Source organism: Odontesthes bonariensis, chromosome 4 (genome assembly GCF_027942865.1).
Source record: "Odontesthes bonariensis isolate fOdoBon6 chromosome 4, fOdoBon6.hap1, whole genome shotgun sequence".
In the NCBI taxonomy this organism is placed as follows: Eukaryota; Metazoa; Chordata; class Actinopteri; order Atheriniformes; family Atherinopsidae; genus Odontesthes; species Odontesthes bonariensis.
Genome location: NC_134509.1, coordinates 24,351,718 through 24,370,677, shown reverse-complemented (window position 1 = coordinate 24,370,677; position 18,960 = coordinate 24,351,718). Strand labels below are relative to the sequence as shown.

General features: G+C 41.1%; 1 protein-coding gene across 4 annotated transcripts in view; it reads left to right on the top strand.

Moving 5' to 3' along the window:
- tsc2 (TSC complex subunit 2) overlaps positions 1 to 18,960 on the top strand; it is a 56,950-nt gene that overhangs the window by 2,835 nt on the left and 35,155 nt on the right. For 3 of the 4 annotated variants that reach the window (XM_075463564.1, XM_075463565.1, XM_075463563.1), the window contains 25 exons: positions 385 to 557; positions 2,439 to 2,525; positions 2,606 to 2,716; positions 2,798 to 2,945; positions 4,327 to 4,444; positions 5,206 to 5,254; positions 6,355 to 6,480; positions 6,579 to 6,652; positions 6,770 to 6,896; positions 7,464 to 7,607; positions 7,687 to 7,824; positions 7,928 to 8,031; positions 8,168 to 8,249; positions 9,198 to 9,353; positions 9,444 to 9,563; positions 10,836 to 10,958; positions 11,065 to 11,171; positions 11,256 to 11,421; positions 12,628 to 12,750; positions 12,838 to 12,972; positions 13,156 to 13,345; positions 13,483 to 13,576; positions 13,659 to 13,761; positions 14,522 to 14,616; positions 16,507 to 16,647. In XM_075463564.1, coding sequence (XP_075319679.1) covers positions 423 to 557; positions 2,439 to 2,525; positions 2,606 to 2,716; positions 2,798 to 2,945; positions 4,327 to 4,444; positions 5,206 to 5,254; positions 6,355 to 6,480; positions 6,579 to 6,652; positions 6,770 to 6,896; positions 7,464 to 7,607; positions 7,687 to 7,824; positions 7,928 to 8,031; positions 8,168 to 8,249; positions 9,198 to 9,353; positions 9,444 to 9,563; positions 10,836 to 10,958; positions 11,065 to 11,171; positions 11,256 to 11,421; positions 12,628 to 12,750; positions 12,838 to 12,972; positions 13,156 to 13,345; positions 13,483 to 13,576; positions 13,659 to 13,761; positions 14,522 to 14,616; positions 16,507 to 16,647 — 2,996 coding nt within the window. In that variant the 5' untranslated portion in view covers positions 385 to 422. The remainder of the gene's footprint in view (positions 1 to 384; positions 558 to 2,438; positions 2,526 to 2,605; positions 2,717 to 2,797; positions 2,946 to 4,326; positions 4,445 to 5,205; positions 5,255 to 6,354; positions 6,481 to 6,578; positions 6,653 to 6,769; positions 6,897 to 7,463; positions 7,608 to 7,686; positions 7,825 to 7,927; positions 8,032 to 8,167; positions 8,250 to 9,197; positions 9,354 to 9,443; positions 9,564 to 10,835; positions 10,959 to 11,064; positions 11,172 to 11,255; positions 11,422 to 12,627; positions 12,751 to 12,837; positions 12,973 to 13,155; positions 13,346 to 13,482; positions 13,577 to 13,658; positions 13,762 to 14,521; positions 14,617 to 16,506; positions 16,648 to 18,960) is intronic. The other variant, XM_075463566.1, reaches the window with a different exon arrangement.

Sequence of the window (18,960 nt, the reverse complement as noted above, 5' to 3'; positions counted from 1 at the left end):
TTCTGTATTTTTGTAGCGCCATATGATGTAATAAGCAAGTGTTGTTGCAAGACGGGCACTAACTTTATTAGCCATCCTCCTCCTGTGTTGTGGCCTTAAACATATTCTCTATTAAAGTGTTACAGTACATTGAATTATATATCCTTAGATAAATGTACATTTGCCAATATTCTCAGCTTTTTCTGAACCCTTTATTTATAATTCATACACTCTGAATAATCATAGAAAATAGCCATTCAGATAGTTGCTTTAAGATATGAAAGTAAGGATTGCAAGTGAGGACAGTAGTTATTTTGTGTAGGTTGAGTCCATTTTGACTGGTTAAAAGCTTCAGAGAAGAGGGTAAAAGTGTGTGAAAACACAAAATGTATGCAATCGTTACAGGGAGCCTGCATAGTCTGTCGTCCCTCCAGACCGGGGCCATGAATAAACAACCAAGCAAGGAGAGCCTTAAGGACAAGGTGAAGGGGATCTTTGGACTGGGAACACCTCGTCCCCCAAGCAAGCAGAGTGACACTAAACTCTCAGAGTTCATCATAACGACTGACATCATCAAGGTGCGCAAAACAGACTTTCTAAGCATTTGTTCACACACACGGACACACAATGCCACAATTCCACTCTGACCCCTACAGTCTCCCACTCTGTTAATTCCTGTGGATAGTCGGTCACTTCCGGTGCCGTCCCAAACATACTACTCTCAGGAGATTTAGTTCGAAAACTCCTCAACAGTGAGTCTGCATCAGTGCCGGGTCACTAACCTATTTTGTCCAGATAGGAGGACGCTCTGTACATCTGCCTCAACAAGAAACGAATAACAAAACTTTTAATGAAAATGTAGATAAAAATGTTGCCTGTGATTCATATTTAAAGGTTGATAGTACATGAGCATATATTCTTTGCATTATTTTACCCTCTAGGTCATTTCATGTGGCGATACCAATATTTATAATTAAAGATGACACGTGGGAGCATTTATAACAGTATTAACGATTGTTTATGTTGACAAAAGAATACAAATGAGAAGTCTTTCAGGTCATGGCCAGCAGGTTGAAGCTGGATTTCAGTTGCAGGAAGCTTTTTCGGGTCTTTTAAGAGGTCCCTTGCTCTACCCCTCCATTTCAACCAAGAAACCCAAAGGCTAAACAGAGTTTTATGGAAGAAATGTCACCCACAAAAACAACCTTGTTAGGGAAGTCGAACTTTTGAAATGACCTTAAACCTGCTTGCAGCTCAGAGCATCTCTGATTGGTTGAGTATTCCCAGAGTTTTATTTCTGTCTTTAGGTGTCAGTCATCTCAGGCTTAACCTCTGCAGTAGCTCATAAAGTCTGTAAACTTTTAAGTTGTGCTGCTGGAATAGTTGTTACTGTTTGTAAACACGACGTTCAAAGTTAGATATTCATGTCTGAGTCGGAGGATGAGACAGAGCGCGGACTGTGACATGCGGTGGCCAAGTGAGCTGCAGCATGAATGAGGAGAGATGGCTCTGATTATGAGAGGAATGTTTTGAAGAATTATTCTCTGACAGTTTCATATTAATTCTCTTCTAAGGTAGAAATGATAACATCCAGAATCCATCCGTGTGTGTGACATTAGCCGCTTTCGGACAGAGCCGTTCTAAGAACGGGACTGATGCGGCGCAACCGTCTGCGTCAGTGACGTGTTACTTTAGCGCCGCATTCAACAACAAAACAAAACAAAATCCGTGAAAAGTAAAGAGAGAAGAAAAAACACCACAAAGAAGCTAATACGGAGAGGCCACTGTGTTCATGGTCTGCATGATGGTGATATTAATCATGGACGATCACATCAGGCGTCTAATATCGAGGCGAAATGGTTAAAGGAACTGAGGGTGATGGTCCTGAGTTCCTGTATGTCCGAATGCGGAAGAAAACGGCCCTGTGGATTAAAAGGTTATAAGAACTGCCAAAGGTTCCTACAGTCCGAATGCGGCTATAAACAGAGTTTATTCAGCTGAAGTGGACTTCCAGGTTAGATGTCTTTGGTGCAGCTCTGATCACTGGAGCAGTGCTAACGCTGTGGAGTCAGGGAAGAGTGACACACCTCAGCAGACTTGATTTGCCTAATTGACTGTACCTTAGACCTTGGTGGAAATGCAAAAGACCCAGGGCTTGAATAACCTTTTTGCTCTTTTGAAAAAGCCCATTTAAATTCTGGGTGCTGTTGGTCAAAGTGCACCCTAATTCACAGCTTGTAGGTGATGACGTGAAGTTCCCAAGGCTTACCGGCGCTTTTATACTCGTCCCTTCATGAAAAGACCTTTTTAAAGTTGAATGTGCGAATTCTTGCAGAGTTACACTTGCCACAGAGTGGGTTAGTGAAGGGTCAGATTTGAATTGGGCCTAAAATAAAGTGCCTTTGTGTTTTTTCTCCCATCATATCTTGTGCTGTGTTCGGCCTTTTCATGTGTCTCAGGAACTCCACCCTGACTGCGGTCTGAGCAGCCGCCTACGTATGATGAACCAGATCTGTGATCTTGCCAAAACGAAAAAATTTGAGGAGGTATGGGATTATTTCTGTTATTTATTTAGTTTATCCATGCGGTAAAATGTGCTTTTAATCTCTGACTATGTGCTCTTCAGCATGCAGTGGAGGCTGTATGGAAAGCTGTGGAGGACATGCTGACTCCAGAGCAGCCACCTGAGGCCAGACATGCCGTTCTGCTGCTTCTTAGGGCCATTATACAGGGACAGGTACAGACAAACACCATACACACTGAGCAGCACATACACAATATTGCTTTTATTTAACAAAGTGCTACTGTTCATGTGAAGGGCGAGCGGCTCGGCCCCCTGAGAGCTTACTTTTTCAAGGTGATCAGAGACTATCAACCATGCAACGAGGACCTCTCAGACAGATTGGAAGTGTTCAAGGCGTTAACTGAGAATGGGAAGGACATCACATACCTGGAGGAGGATATAGGTAAAATATTCAAAAGGCATACAAAGCTCTGTGTGCGATTCAGAAATGTTAAGGAAAGACTATTTAAGAAACTCTTCATAAACCAGGAGGTTGCTGAGGTTGTGGCTCGGGCCTTATCACATAAACTGATTAGTTTGATCATGTGGTCACCGGTCGCTCTTTAGAGATAAACTTTGTGTTGACATTACATAACACTGCAGTTTGTTTCCTATTATTTCATCTTCATCTTTGCAGCTCAAATAGTTTACACATGTCAAGTATGAAACCTTACCACACCCAAGCTGAGTAAACCTTCTTTGGAAAAACCCAGTATTTGATTTTCAGTCTTGCATGAGCTACTTGTGCAGTGGTGTTTCTAGTTCAATATTCACAGCAATGCTGTAACAATCATACATCAACCTTAAAGGGGAACTCCGGGGCATTTGAAGTGCATTTCCAGTGCTAGAGGTTGTCAAATACTGATAGTAGGACACAGAGAGGTGCAAATCTGCGCTCCCTGTGTGGAGATGAGCTGTTCGCACACCCTGTCATGCGAGGCTAATACGTGGTGGCTAAGGGGCAAGAGCTAAACCTTCCACGTAAAACAACAACTTGCACACTGCAGAAACGTCACACCACTTTATAAACCATCCGACAATAAAGTCACAAGCCTTACCATCAAAACCATATGCATGGTTCTCACATTACTGGCATGGGGACGTTACAAAACAACTTCATAAACAGCATGTAACTCACCGGCTGGTTGTACGCTCGCGCATGTGAAAGCCCAAAAGAGTCGATGGACGATACTCCCATATACAAAACAATTATTTTCTCTAGAAAAACTGCGTTCAAGTATTTAAAACATTAAAACAATATTACTGGGCATGTATTGTTGTAATGTTTTAAATACTTGAACACAGTTTTTCTAGAGAAAATAATTGTTTTGTATATGGGAGTATCGTCCATCGACTCTTTTGGGCTTTCACATGCGCGAGCCTACAACCAACCGGTGAGTTACATGCTGTTTATAAAGTTGTTTTGTAACGTCCCCATGCCAGTAATGTGAGAACCATGCATTTGGTTTTGATGGTAAGGCTTGTGACTTTATTGTTGGATGGTTTATAAAGTGGTGTGACGTTTCTGCAGTGTGCAAGTTGTTGTTTTACGTGGAAGGTTTAGCTCTTGCCCCTTAGCCACCACGTATTAGCCTCGCATGACAGGGTGTGCGAACAGCGCGATCTCCACACAGGGAGCGCAGATTTGCACCTGTCTGTGTCCTACTATCAGTATTTGACAACCTCTAGCAATGGAAATGCGCTTCAAATGCCCCGGAGTTCTCCTTTAATGATAAAGCTGATCGAGTGCTTTTGTCTCCACTTTATTATCTCTTCTCTCTCAGCACGTTTTGTCCTCCTGTGGATGGAAATAGGTCTTACCTCCGACTTTCTCCATGTTCTTGTGAATCTGGTGAAGTTCAACAGCTGCTACCTGGACCAGAACGTCTCTGTCATGGTCCAGTAAGTTGTAGATGTATACGCACACACCGTTACCTTAATGCTAGTGTTAAATGAATGACTAAAATCAGTGAATTTTGCTGAATATGTTGCATTCCAGGCTGTGCATTAACCAGTAGCTGATAGCTGATCACATTTATCTTGTCAGTGATTGATCATTGCTCTGATAAGTCGCCCCTTGTTTAAAAGTGATGCCTCCTCCTGCCGGCAAACATTTTTCCCTCCATTTAAGAGATGTACCTCTCCTCTCTCATTGCTTGCCATCCCTTCCTATCAGATTATGTGCAGGGAACCATAAAAGGAGCAGACCCACTATTTTGTCTTACAGTTTCACTCCTCTTCATCCCTGCAGGCAGCGCAGGGGTCCGGTCACATAGCCTCTCCTGCGTAGTGCTTAGAAAGCTTCCTTACTGAGTGAAATGATCTGGAAGTTACTTCCAGTTCTTTTTTCAGTTTGTAAGAAACACAGGAGCATCTTTTGTATCAGCAAAGATTCTTTGTGTCTACAACCTTTAGTGACTCTTGCTTATATTCATACACTCATGATAACTGGGAATTGAGAGCTGATGAGTGAGAGTGGTCTGTGACAACATCTTTCACTTATGCGTCTTTTACTTTTCTTTTTTTAATTGCCAATCTTGATGTTGATGTAATGTTTTATGTTCTATCTTATTAGAACATGGGTGTTGATAGAAAGGCATGCCTGCTGAGGTTTGCAGGGGACTTCACCCCCATTTCTGATTAAAAACTCTTGCTCTTCGCAGGAAAATCTGTCTGCTGTGCAACCGAACAACTTCATCAACAGATATTGAGGTTTGTGTTCATTTTCACATTTCCAAATGTTGCTGCTGTTGTATGTTATTTGGTTTATGGCCATTACAGATGTCCACGGGTTACCAGAACTTTCTATATTTTAATCAAATATGAACAGCCTGGTCTTGAGTTTTCAAATGTTCGTTTGGCAGCCGTGGCCTAGTGGTTAGGGAGGTGGACTTAAGATCAGAGGGTTGCAAGTTCAAATCCCGCCATTACCTCTCCCTACACCTCTATCCATGGCTGAAGTGCCCTTGAGCAAGGCACCTAACCCCACATTGCTCCAGGGGCTGTAACCAATACCCTGTATCTAAATAGCTGTAAGTCGCTTTGGATAAAAAGCGTCAGCTAAGTGTAATGTAATAATGTAATTTAAACAAAAGCTTAACAGCCTTTCTTTTTTACACTTTTGAAGATCTAATGTTTTTGCACTGAAGTCTGCACAACTTAAACTTGACCCTCTGATCTGTGAGGCTGCAGTGGTTTATAGTTATAAAGTATGCCTCACTTGGATAGTGCTGTTTCATAGAGGCAGTGTGGCTTTATGGCAAACAACACATTGAAAAAATCTGAAGAAACGAGAGCAAAAAATCTTGTTTCATAATTTTCTGTGTTTCTACAGTGACGGTTTATGTACTTTCATCATCTGCAAGATTTTAAATGAACGGCACAAAGCCAAGAGATACAGATTCAATAATAGTTAGCTAATATTTAGCTTTTATGATAGTTTGCTTTGTGGTTAGTGATTAGAGACTGATGGTGCAGCTTATATTTGTACTAAAGTGAAGTAAGATTACTGATCTTTAATATTTCATCGACTTGGGGAAAAAAAAACTGAATTTGTGTCAACAATGAATTTGTTTTAAGTCTGATATAAATTTAGATCTTTCTCTTAAAGCCATGCGGTCTAACTGTAAACGAACCCCAACACCCATTAAGTTTATGATTAACACAACTCAGTTTAGCCATTGTAATTTTGGATGTATGAATAATCTTTAATTGTTTATTTAAAGTTGTGCGTGTAAAATCTTTGGTTTAGTTGGTTTCTTAGACTGTCTGTCTTTGATGGTGATCTGCTGCCATATGTCCATTATGTACAGGTGGCTTTACAAGTCCTGGACGCAGTTGTGTGCTATAACTGCCTTCCGTCGGACTCCCTCACAGTGTTCATAATAACACTTTGTCGAACTGTGAACGTTAAGGAGTTTTGTGAATCCTGCTGGAAGGTGAGAAGAGAACACACACTTTCAGGGGGCTCATTTGAGGTAATTGGAACTTCTTCTGGTCTTTTCTCATGTGTCGTTGTGCTGCTCTTTGTCTTCAGTTGATGAGGAAAGTTCTGGGCACTCACCTCGGCCACAGTGCTATTTACACCATGTGCCGCATCATGGAAGAGAGGTACTGTTGCTTATGTTTGATATGTCTGAGTTGTGGTACATAAATTAGCATATTTTGCTGTGGAAAACTAAGTGGCTCTCTTGTTCATGTGCCTCTAACCCCTGAAATATCCACCAGGGTGTACATGGAGGATGCCCCGTTGCTGAGAGGAGCAGTGTTCTTTGTTGGAATGGCACTGTGGGGCGCACACAGACTTCCTGCCCTTAAAAACACACCAACTCTTGTTCTACCATCTTTCTACAAGGTAAAACACATATCCATAGCCAATATTCACAAATTCAGTGAGTTCCTGACAACACATGCCATATTTTTTAAATTAAGAGACTTTAAAGTTTCTTTTTATCCCAGTGTATTCGTCCAAAATCAGATCCATATTCAATTTCTTCTTAAAGGTTCAAAAGCACAACATCATTAAACCATAAAACAGCAGAAAACTGTGAAATGTGACCGTACTGTAGTAGAATTTGGTTCTTACAAGAGGCATCACTCTCTCTTTGCGCGAGTTGTAAATCAATCTGCTCTGTTAAATGAAGTTGTTCCAGTCTGATTCTGTGTTTGTATACTGGAGCTATAACTGTAGTTTGACCTAACTGTGCATGTGTTTACTCTAGCTGTGGCATAGGCTTGGTCCACTTTTATGTTCATGGGCATAAAAATACTTGTTTCACAGTTTAACTGGATCAGTTGTGCTGTCCATAGATTTAAGACACAGTTTCGATATTTACATTACAAAGGAAATTAAAAAAAAGACTACTTGATGGATCTAATGTGTTAAATTAGTGACTGTTTCTGTCTGACTTCTGCCACTTAGGCCATGTCATGTGCCAATGAGGTGGTGTCCTATGAAATCGTCCTCTCCATCACCAGACTGATCAAGAAGTATGGCAAAGAGCTGCAGGTGGTCACATGGGACATCCTGCTGGGCATCATAGAGCGACTCCTCCAGCAGATCCAGGTACACGATGCTCGTGTGCAAGCACATAGGAAATAAAAGAATCGTTTGACCAAGTTGTCCATCTTTTGTGTTGTCTCAGACAATAGGCAGTGCGGAGCTGAAGGCCATCGTCTATGAGCTGTTGACCACAGTCGAGGAGCTTTATGAGCAGAACGGTTACCATGGCTCCACAGAGAAGTTCTTCAGTCTGGTGGAAAAATGTGCCGACAAGAGACCTGTTAGTGCTTCTGATTATCGACGCCTCTGCGTCTTCCTGTGTTGTCATCTAGTCATCTCGCACAGTACAGCTTCTTTTCTCATTTTGATGTTGTGTTGGACAGGATGCGTCAGTGCTGACCCTCATCTCGTACAGGGCTCAGTCTATCCAGCCTGCCAAGGACGGCTGGATTCAGAACCTTCACCGCCTCATGGAGAAATTCTTTAGGTAGGATTCCCACACATGGGCGTTATCAAGGTTTGGATCAGTGGGCAGGTGATGTTTTTCCCTTTGGAACATTGATAACAGGGGTCACATTTCAGCTGTGTCTTAATCACACCTGTCCTCGTTTTTCCTCTGGAAGGAACGAGAGTCGCAGTGTGATAAGGATCAAAGTGCTTCATATCCTGTCCTTCGTTCTTAGTACCAACAGACAGCTCTATGAGGTTAGTGCACACACACACACACACACACACACAAACATACACATCTGTGTCTAGTACAAATAACAAATGAGATGCAGGTCTTTGAAAAAAGCATCTCTTTCCAAATTTTACAGGCGATTTGCTATGTTTACTTGTGCAGCAATATTCGCTTATTAACTCAATAAAGACCGTATTCTGATTAAAACACTGACTCTTGTGTACCTTTACTCAGAGAAAGTCATTTTTAGAAGAAGAAACAATTAAAATCCCATTTTAGACCTATATAAACCTTAATTGCACCACTTCTTCAACCTGCTGGAGAGCATCTAGCAACGCACACTGTAGCCCCCAGAATTCCTAGGTTTGCGTTTTATGAGAAACCTTAAGATGGTTAAGTTTAACACAGTGGCTTATTTTGGGCTTGCTTTCATTGACTGTGTGGGTTGTTTCTCCTTCTTCTGGGGTCTGGTCTTATTGACAAAAAATGACGACCTTTCATCATTTTCTGTACTCTTCTCCTTTGACTTTGATGGAAAATGTCATGGGGAAAGGTTTTAGCAAAAGGATTTATGACAAAAACAACCATGTTGCAATGAGAATCTTCCTCAGTGATACTAATCTGTGAATGATCTCATTTATTTACCAACGGATGCTCACATGTTTCCAACACAAAAGAAGGAATCTCCGTTTCTTAGTATTTAAAGAATTCAAGCAGCTGTTATCGTGGCTGTTGCTTGGATACATGTTGGGCATTTCTCTCGGGGATCTTCCAAAACAAAAAAAAGACCCTACCATCCCAATAGGCTCCGCATTTTTTCAGGATTTTAATATAACTAAACTTTAGATGAGATTAAATGTGTATTTGATGTTTTGCTTGTACTTTGATCTCTGTTTAGATGTTGTTTACTTTAATGTACATCTGATGAAGAATAAGTGAATTAAAGTGTTATTTATTTCATTTTTTTCCAGGATGAGCTGATTGAAAATGTTGTGATCCCTCAGCTCAGTGGGATAGCTGAAGACCGGGATCTGGCAGTCAGAAAACAGGCTACGCAGCTGCTGGTGGACCTTGCTGAGGGCTGCAACACGCATCATTTCACCAGCCTGCTGGACATCATTGAGAGGGTACAGAAAAGCTAAAAAAAAATAAAAATCTTATTGTTAACGTTACAAAGTCATTTAGTTCTTTCCACTTCAGCTAAGTTTTAATTTTAGGTGGCCAGTCGTTCTCTGGTGTGTTCTGGCTCCATGGAGGTTTCTGAGAAAGACCCCACTGCAGAATCTCCTATGGAGGATGTCAGGACTGCTATACTGGGACTGCTGGAAATCCTGCAGGTAAGCCCATGTAGACAAATCCCTTTTATTTATAGAGCAAATAATAATAATAAAAAAAGGTGTAAATTGGGTTTTCAGGTGGCCCAGAAAACGTTAGGAACACTCAGTGAATGGAGTCCTGAAGATATTGAATTATTTGTTTTTGATGAGTTTGAACAACTTAAATATATGACTGTTTTCCCAAGTCACAACTTAATAAGTACCTTAGGACAGAGCATTTATGTATTTAGTCTAGTCTGGATATGTTCTTTGTCTAATAGAGTCCAATAGACGTGCCAGCTGTGTGTGGAACTGACCATTTTATCAGTCTTACAGGCTGTAGAGGGCTGAAACGTCCATAACTTCTTATACAGACAAAAATGTATTAATGACTCGATGCATAAAATAACAGGATAATAAATTATACTAAAACAAAGCAAAAACAATTAATTAATGCAATAATAACTATATAGAATATTTCTGTTAATTTCAAAAGTATTTCTTAAACTTTGTTAATGCCCTTGTTTATTTAATTTATTGATTGAATAATTTAGTTGATATGAATTCATTTATGTTTATTCTTTGATCCCTGTTTGTATTTTTCTTAATTTCCCTTTGCATTTTCCTCTTTGTTTTATGTAATTTATTGTAATTTTGTTAATTAAATTACTGTATACCCCCCTTTTTATTTCCCTTTTCTCAGCCTCCTGTGCATATTTCTGCTTATTTATGCAGATGATTGGGCGTGTCATGTAAAAAAACAAAAAAAAAACAAAACGCGGAATATATTTACAAAGTGCAGGGAAATACAAAATACAAAGTGGAAATAAAGAAAACAAATGATAGAAGTATAATGAAATAAATCATTTGGAAGGATTAAATAAAGCAAGCAATTGTAAACAATAATGATACTGTTATAAATACGGGGTTAGATCATTGAAAAAGAAACTGTAAAACTTCCAAATTAAATAAATGAATAAAATTGAGCTATAAATTCCGAAGTAAATAAGTAGAGATATTAACCTTAAATGCTATTAAGTAAAAAAATAGAACAGAAAAAGTGATATATTTCACATTCTACACATTTATTACAGGATAGAACGTTGATTTATTAGCATTTATCATCAATAACGCTTAATATGGAGGACGGGAACTTCAGTTGGTACTCGTCGCTGTGTAGTGATGACAGAAATGTAAAGCTGAGAGAATCTAATGCATTGTTCATGAGGAGAAGGCCTTTTGTAAATCTGGTACGAGAGCGAGTTTGATAAAACTCTCATTTACTCCTCACAGAGCAAACTGTACAGCCTACCAGCCGGCCATGCAAGTCGTGTATACGAGTTGCTTATCAGCCACTTGCAGCTGCATTATAAGAACAAATACTGTTCAGCTATTGCCTCTGTCATTCGATTGCAGGTAAGACTAATCCATCTTATCCATCGTACTTGTCTCTTACTGGATTTCTAATCTCTTTGCTCGAAATTAGTTTGCTGCTCTTGTTATATTAAACTCTCTTGTTCAGGTGTTTGGCTTCTTCCTAATGATGCGTGCAGACTCGCTTCACCGTCTCGGAGTTCCCAACAAAGACGGAGCCATCAGATTTAGCCCTTACTGTTACTGTGACGCTGGGTGAGAACACACACTTGATGTATGTTTTCCCACAGACTCAGCTTGATAATATCAAGACTGTTAAACAGTTTTTATTTGTTTCAGGGAGCCAGAGAAGCGTGTTGGTGATAAGAAGCCGACAGGTTCTACGTCTCCTCCAGCTGGCAGTCCTGCTCCCGCCGCTGCTCCTCCAGCTGCAACAGCCTCAATACGCTCAGCCTATCTTCCCTACGCACCTGCCTTCAGCGTCTTACTGCAGTGCCTCAAGATGGTACACACAAGCATTTAGCCTATCACTGAGCATGCCACTGCACACAGAGATTTTTATCAGTATCATAAGAGAAGAGTGGAATTAAAGTCATATAAAAGTGTGGTTTTGACTATCCTGGACTAAGGAAAAACTGGATCATCTTCTCTACAATGACTGGTGATAAATAACACCACAGCAGCTCCAATTTCATCCATTAATTTATAGATGTGTTCGATTGGATATTTTCAGACTGACTCCACTCCCTTCCTTTCTTCCTCAGGGCCTGCCTGTTTTGAGTTTTGTTGCACTTAATAGCCCTTGAGGCATGTTATGGTATGATGGAGCATGCAGCGAATAGCCTGAGAGCTACGATCCCCTGCAAATTTAATAGAAAAATACTTGACTGGCAGTTTTAATCTAAAATACTTGTGTTTTTCTCATCTGCAATTAGACCATGGACAGCTACTAGCTGACTGATCCGTCTTTTTTGGCACAGTGTCTAATGTAACCCTCTATTGCTTCTTGTTGACCCATTTCTTGATGGTTTTGCTTTTTACTCAGTATTTTTGTCCTTTGTCTTTCAACACAGATGGCATTGCATTAGACTGGCAATGCAGACTTCATAGTTGAAGTTAGTCCCTTTCACATAGCCTGTTCAGGTAATCTTCTTTGTGTCTCACCTTACTGCAACAGCATTGTTGTAGTAAGTTTGCAGCAGAGGGAGTCACAGAAATGAGTAGACCTGTCTGTGTTTTGGAGAGCCTGCAGTGAGACAACCATTGTGATTGTCTGTGTTATTTGAAAGTACTCACTTGGCATCTTGTCCGGCTCTATTTGGTTCAGCTTTGATGGGCAAAGATCACTGACAGCAGTGTAACAAGGTTATCTTTTGTGAAGTGGGGTAATGACTGCAAGCTCACTACTCCCCCAACTGTAACATTACCATGACCGTGCTATACAGTTGGCATGAGGTTCCTCTCCTCCAACGAGGCTGTCACAGTGGTCGAACAACTGCCTCTCCTGTCCAGATCCAGTTATTTCAAAAGGTGTTGTACTCGCTCATAAGTTCAGTGGAATATTTTCTAGTTTCATGGCACACTTAGTGCCCTTGTTTTGACACTTAGACTTTGTACATTAAACATGCGGCCATCAGAACCCCTTACTAAGTGCATTTATTTCACTGCAGTCTTTGAAGATTTCTATCACTGTTTATTCTTTCTGTTTTAGGAGACGGATTGGAAGGTGCTGAAGCTCGTTCTTGACAAGTTGCCCTGGATGCTGCAGTATAAAGTGCTGCTGCTCACGTCATTGTGCAGCTTAGATCAGCTCTGTTCCACACTCTGTTGCATGGTATTACAGATTTATTCATGTAAAGTTATATTCTGAGGTGTGCAGAGGCAGATTTCATCACATCGGTCTGTTCTAATATCTTTGTAGGTGACGGATCGCCTCATCTCAGAGCGTTTGAAAAAGACGCCTGAGGGGTTTTCCCGCACTGATGTCCAGTTGGCGGTTGTGCCCGTGTTAACGGCAATAACCTCCTATCACAAATACTTGGAACAGTCAAGACAGGTACGAATGATAAACTCTATGAATTAAACGCCATCTGCGCAATCCATCGATTTAAAGGATGTTATGAAAATCATTTAATGGGTTAATTGACAATCAAAAGATGTTTAAAGCCATAAAGTTTGTTTGGCTAACAGCTGTCCTCCACACACATACATGAACATTAATTTCCTTTCTCCCCTGCAGAGGGAACTGGTTCAGTGCCTTGAAACCGGCCTCATTTACCGCTGTGCCAAGCAGTGTGTGGTGGCCCTTACAATGTGCACGGTGGAAATGCCTGATATCATGATCAAGCTCCTCCCCGCCCTCATCGTCAAGCTCACACACATTTCTGCTACTGTTGCCATGGCATCTCCTATGCTTGAGTTCCTCTCCAGTGAGTTCTCAAAGCTCATTTCACCTTTTTAAAAAAATAAATATTTTCCAGTTGATTGTTTTGTCAGTAAGACATTTTCCCTTCTGGAAAGCAAATCTAAATTTTTTATGTTATTCATCTTCTGCTCTGTTTCACAGCTCTGGTGCGCCTGCCCCATCTGTATGCCAACTTTGTAGCTGAACAGTATGTTAGTGTGTTTGCCATCTCACTGCCCTACACAAACCCCTCTAAGTAAGTGCTCACACATATGAACATGTGTAATCTTAGCTGCACAGACACTCTCTGACATGCATATTTTATCCATTCCCACCAGGTTCAACCAGTATATTGTGTCCCTGGCCCACCATGTGATCGCCATGTGGTTCATACGCTGCAGGCTCCCCTTCCGCAAGGACTTTGTTCAGTACATCACAAAGGTGCAGCACTATAAATCACCAAAAATACAACAAGTTATCTGCAATGATGCCTATTTTCTGCATTGATATCAATACGACATGTAGTTGGGTATATTTGTAATAGCGACAAAACAGCAATTGTAATCCGCATGCTTGCTTCCTGTGTATTATCTAGTTTGTTATTGTTTTGTTACTGACATTCACTTGGAAGCTGGTAGGGTCAAATCTGCACAAAGTCTGGTCCGTCTTAGACATTTGAGTTCTCTCATGCAGCCCAATTATGGGTCTGCATTCGATGTATTGGTACAGCCAAACTCAGTTTGCCTCCTGCGAGTTTTTCTGCCCAAGTCATTGAAACAGCATTTTAAGAGACCGTTAAAGCGAGACTAAGCACAATCTTCCTTAGAAAAGGGAACATATATACCCAAACAAAATCCCTTTGATGGTGTATTGTGATAAACTGTTGCAGGTTTATTTACCTTCACAGCTAGTTTTTCCCATCTTGCCTGGTTGAGTGTGCAAATGTGAGGTATAAAGAAAAGTAGTGTTCAGTTTAAAAGGAAGTCCCTGTCTTCTTCTCTGATTTTGTCTAAGCGTCTGATTCAGGCTTCATCCATAAATTATGGAACTCAAACATAAAATCCACCAACCTTCATCCCTTTTTGATGAATCAACATGTCGTCTTTTATCCAAGACTGCTGCACACCCTGATCTGACCTTTGAATGCGTTTCACTTTTTGTCTTTTTGTCTCTACATTAACGTCTTTATGTGGTTCTTCAGGGTTTGCGTTCCAATGCCTTGCTGCCGTTCGACGATGGCCACGAGCAAAGCCCGTTTCGTGCACGAAGCACCAGCCTCAACGAAAGGCCCAAAAGGTAAAGGCGCATATTCACACTCAGCTAATGTGCAAACCTGCAGCTGCACTCTGCCCATGTGGCTGTTGTCGTGTTAGAGGGTTGGTGGGGTTGCCGGGGTAACATCGGACTCAGCATGACGTGTGATAGTTGCAGCGACTCCTCTCAGGTTGCCATGGTGATCATTGGTTCATTTGATCCATTTTTGATGATTTTTACATTTTAAGATCTTCTTTTACTTCAGTTCCTCATACGGATCATCTCCTTGATCGCATCATTATCAGTTTTTTTTCTTTTTCTTCGTATTTTGTCCACCACCTGTTTCTTTGTAATAAATACCTAATAATGTCATTAGGAAAGGACAACAGAGTCTCCGTCCTTCTGACACTCATCGGCATCTGAGTTGTGTTTATGTTAACAGTAAACACAGACAAATGTCTTTCCCGTGGACGTGTAAGGATGCTTTTCTCAGTAAGGTGTTACTCTCTTGTTGTTGGTCGTCCACCTCCTAATTGGCCAACTGAACGTAAGTGTATCCTGTTCAGACTGCAGACTAAACTCATTTCCTCTTGTTTGGGTGTTCCTGTGTGGTCAGAGATCGCTAGAGAGATGTTCTGGAAACATTAGTTTGGACGATGTCCTAGTTAAACCGGCTTTTTTCCCAGTGCATTGCATTCAATGACACCGCTTCCCTATGTCTACTAATTCTTCTTTTGCTCAAAAATTCATTGTAGCATTTTGTCAAATCTTCTTCTTTTGTTTGTTGTTTTAAAAAGTATCTTTTCTTCACATACTTTCAAAAGTTAGTTCGGTCCCCATGTGCTTCCATTTTGATAACTTCATGTCACCTTTGCTGCTCTAGTAACAAAGCTCTCTCCCCATTAGACTCCATAATGCATAATGTCTTTGCTAATATTAGTTTCTACTGATCTTTCATATCAGCTCACCTTCAGTCTTTCATATTGTGGTTTCATCATCCTGGTGCCGCTCATTGTCCTCTGTGGGATTGGAGCTCAGCATGTCAGATTTCAAAATGAACATTTATGAGTTGACTAAAAGAAAGCTTTTCCTGGTTATATTGCCAAGATTATTATTATCAAACTTTATATTAAACTATAAATGTGATGTTAGTATGTGATCTTTAGTATTTATCTCAGACTTGCTGTACTCCAACCTGCAGGTTTATTCCACCATTTTTCAGTTTTTTTTCTGTTGTTGTGTCAACTTCTTTATTATGTAAGGCCTGTGCTGAGTCCATCCCTACTACTATACTTGTGTTGTACTAGTTGTTGCCGTCACTTTAAACCTGCTGTGTGAAATGATGCTCATTTTGTTGCTCTCCTGAATATTTTGTGTGTTTTCCTTTGAGTAGCAGAGGCTGTTTTACCCTCTGCTTGTAGCTTGTCTGTTTTTGGTTTAGTGAATGTTTACCCTTTTTTTCTTTAAAAGAACTCCTCTATTCTTTCTCCACTCTTCTGTAATCTGATTTCATGATGTTCACTGCTGTTAATTTTCACCTTCTTTTGTTTTTTCTTCATTTGACCCCCTCCGCTGCCTCCTGCGATTTGGTGCTGCATTGTGGTTGTGGTTTTGGGGGGTGGTTGTGTCATCCTGGATCCCTCCCACATTGCTCCTGGCCCCTTCCTCATGTGACACCTGCCCTTTGACCTTTGTGCTATGTATCCCCCTCCCCCTGCGTGGTGTATGTCCCTGATCACCTGCTCATGTTGCTTTGGTGCTTGGGTGATGATTCCTACTGTCTCCTGATATACTTTGAAACCACTTTCCCCTTCACTCCCAAACCACTGCCACACTCATGATGACCCATTCCCTTACTGCCCAACGCTACCATAATGCCTACCCTGGCCCGCTTCCCTCGCCCCTTTGCCCCGGATACTCCTCATCGCCCAGTCTGCGGGCGGCAAAAGTGGCAAAGGCAGCAGCAGCTGTAGCCAATAGCAGCAGCTCTCCAGTTAAAGAGCTGAGGGACCTTTCAGCCATGGACGCTTTCCGCTCCCGCAGCATCAGCGTCTCCGAACACGCGGTCCGCAGGTTAGAGAAGAACCTCCCGGGTAACAAAACAAAAACATATAACAACGTAAACACTTGTTGCTTCCTCCATGGGATGGTTGATGGGGTGTAGGGTCATTGTCATGCGGGTCCGTTGGTGGGGTGTTGGGGAGGTTTGTTGCCAGGGACACCTGGAGTGGGTGGTGCATGCTGGAGGAAGGTGTGTGTCCACTTTTTCTTGATTAGTTTTCGGCTGTGGTCGTACTTGGGCTGTTTTAGATTTTGTTTTTATGATTTACTTTTGCATGCAGTGTTTGTAGAAGATGCTGGAAAACATCTCGGTCCACATTGATGTTTTTCTCTTTGATTTTGCTCTAACAGACCTTGCTTTTGATTTACTGTGTTTTTTTGTTTAGTTTTTTTGTCTGTGCTTTGACTCTTGTTTTTGTTTTGCTGGGTGTATTGCCGACTGGTTTTGATTGGCCTAACAAAAAATGAATGCCAGGAGGGGACTGGTGCCAAGCATGTGTGTCTTCAAAAATGGTGGGATCTTATTTTCTTCTCTGACAACAACTGCAACCTTGGCTCCCTCCTGCTGAGGGGGCTGGGCACTTCTGCTTCCAGTGACGGGCACAAAAGCTACACAACAGCTTTGTTTGCTTGCTTGACATCTTCTTGGTTTTGTTTGGCTCCACTCAAACATCCACTGTGCTACTATGGCCATGGCAATCTCCTAGTGTGGGAAGTTAGGGGTAACTGATCTGAGGTGAACTTTTGACAAGTTTAATCAACAAGTCATCCACATCGCCACACACACATCCTCACAAACACTGTCTGTCTCACTCATTTTTGACTTATTTTATGCTTATGTCCGCTTGGCTGAACTGCGCGAGTTTGTAACAGAAGTAGATCAAACACTGCAGTTGTCGGATGTGGCTGCAGTGCTGCTGCACTGAGTGTCACACCTCTGCTGTTCAGTAGATGGCAGCAAAAGCTCAGCACTTTGTATGTCTGAAACTACTGTTTGATGTAGGAAATTTCAAAGTCAAACACAAGGCTGTATGTAATTAAACAACTGCAGTGTAGATCTGTTTAAACTGCTTCAACTGGCTACATGGCTGCAAATCTTTCAATCAGGGTTAGACAGTAGATTATGTGTGAGACTGTTAAACTTGAGATCCGATTCCATCCCAAACAACGTGACCATGCTTTAATCTTTCAGACTTAACGGAGACATTTTTAAACAAAAGTCTGTCATTGCTGACAAGCCATAAACACTCGGCTTCATTCAGTTTTAAAGGGTTCGAATTGAAGGATTTCAGTGAAAAGAAGTACAATGTGAATGCATCAACAAAGAATGAATGAACCCTGTTCCAGTCTTGAGGATTTCATGGTCATGTTTTTTGGCAAATGTATCCACGAGATATTGAATTGAAAAATGAATTGTTTGATACGAGGAAAGGTGAGTGTTGAATAGTTGTTGATTCGCATTCTAGGACTTGGTCTGAGTGTGAGGTTTTATCTTACCCCATCCAAAAGCTCTAAAAAATCTCCACAAGAGTATAGAAGGTCTCCTTTTGTACATATACTTTCATGACTGAATGATTTTAAACATGCTTGAATTGGACTATATAATACATGTTTTGAGGCTGACTGATTCCTGTCAATATAGCCCTTCCGAAACCATTATTTGTGTATGTGTATGTATATATATATATATATATATATATATATATATAAAAAACAATACATGTTATTGAATAGAATAGTTGCAGGACTGAGACAAATAAACCTAGAAGAGTTTATAATGACAGGTACCCCAAATCACTTGCATCCAAGTTTGTTTTGATATTTGTAGCTTAATTTCTTTTTTCCTCGGGGTTTGGCTAAGAAGCTCCTACCTGCCCTGAAAACTCCTTACTGGGATGAACAGAGACATCTCAGTCGGGCTGGACTGTTGTTTCAAATAGCTCATTACGAGCAGCAAGCCAGGCTTTCAGTGCTCGTCCAGTGCCTCTGGAGGGTTGAGTGAGACGGACGCTAGCTTCTGTACATGTGCTCTCAACCTGCTTTATTTGTAGAGCACACAGTAAGAATTCTCATGAATACAAAGAGGCCCTTGCTCACTTTAACAGTGAACACTAATGAAGAAAATTAGCTTCCTTGGAGTTGAGTAATTTCACTCACGCATTGCTTCCACATGCTGGTTTTTAAAAGATGTTAGAAAACAGGTCCCTTCAGAATACCAAAACATATTTGCATTTGGGGAGAGAAAAAGGGGGAAGCATCACATCTCTGAGGCCACTTAGACCATGTCCCAGTTCATGTCTGTGTTTGTGTGCTTGAGAAAATGTA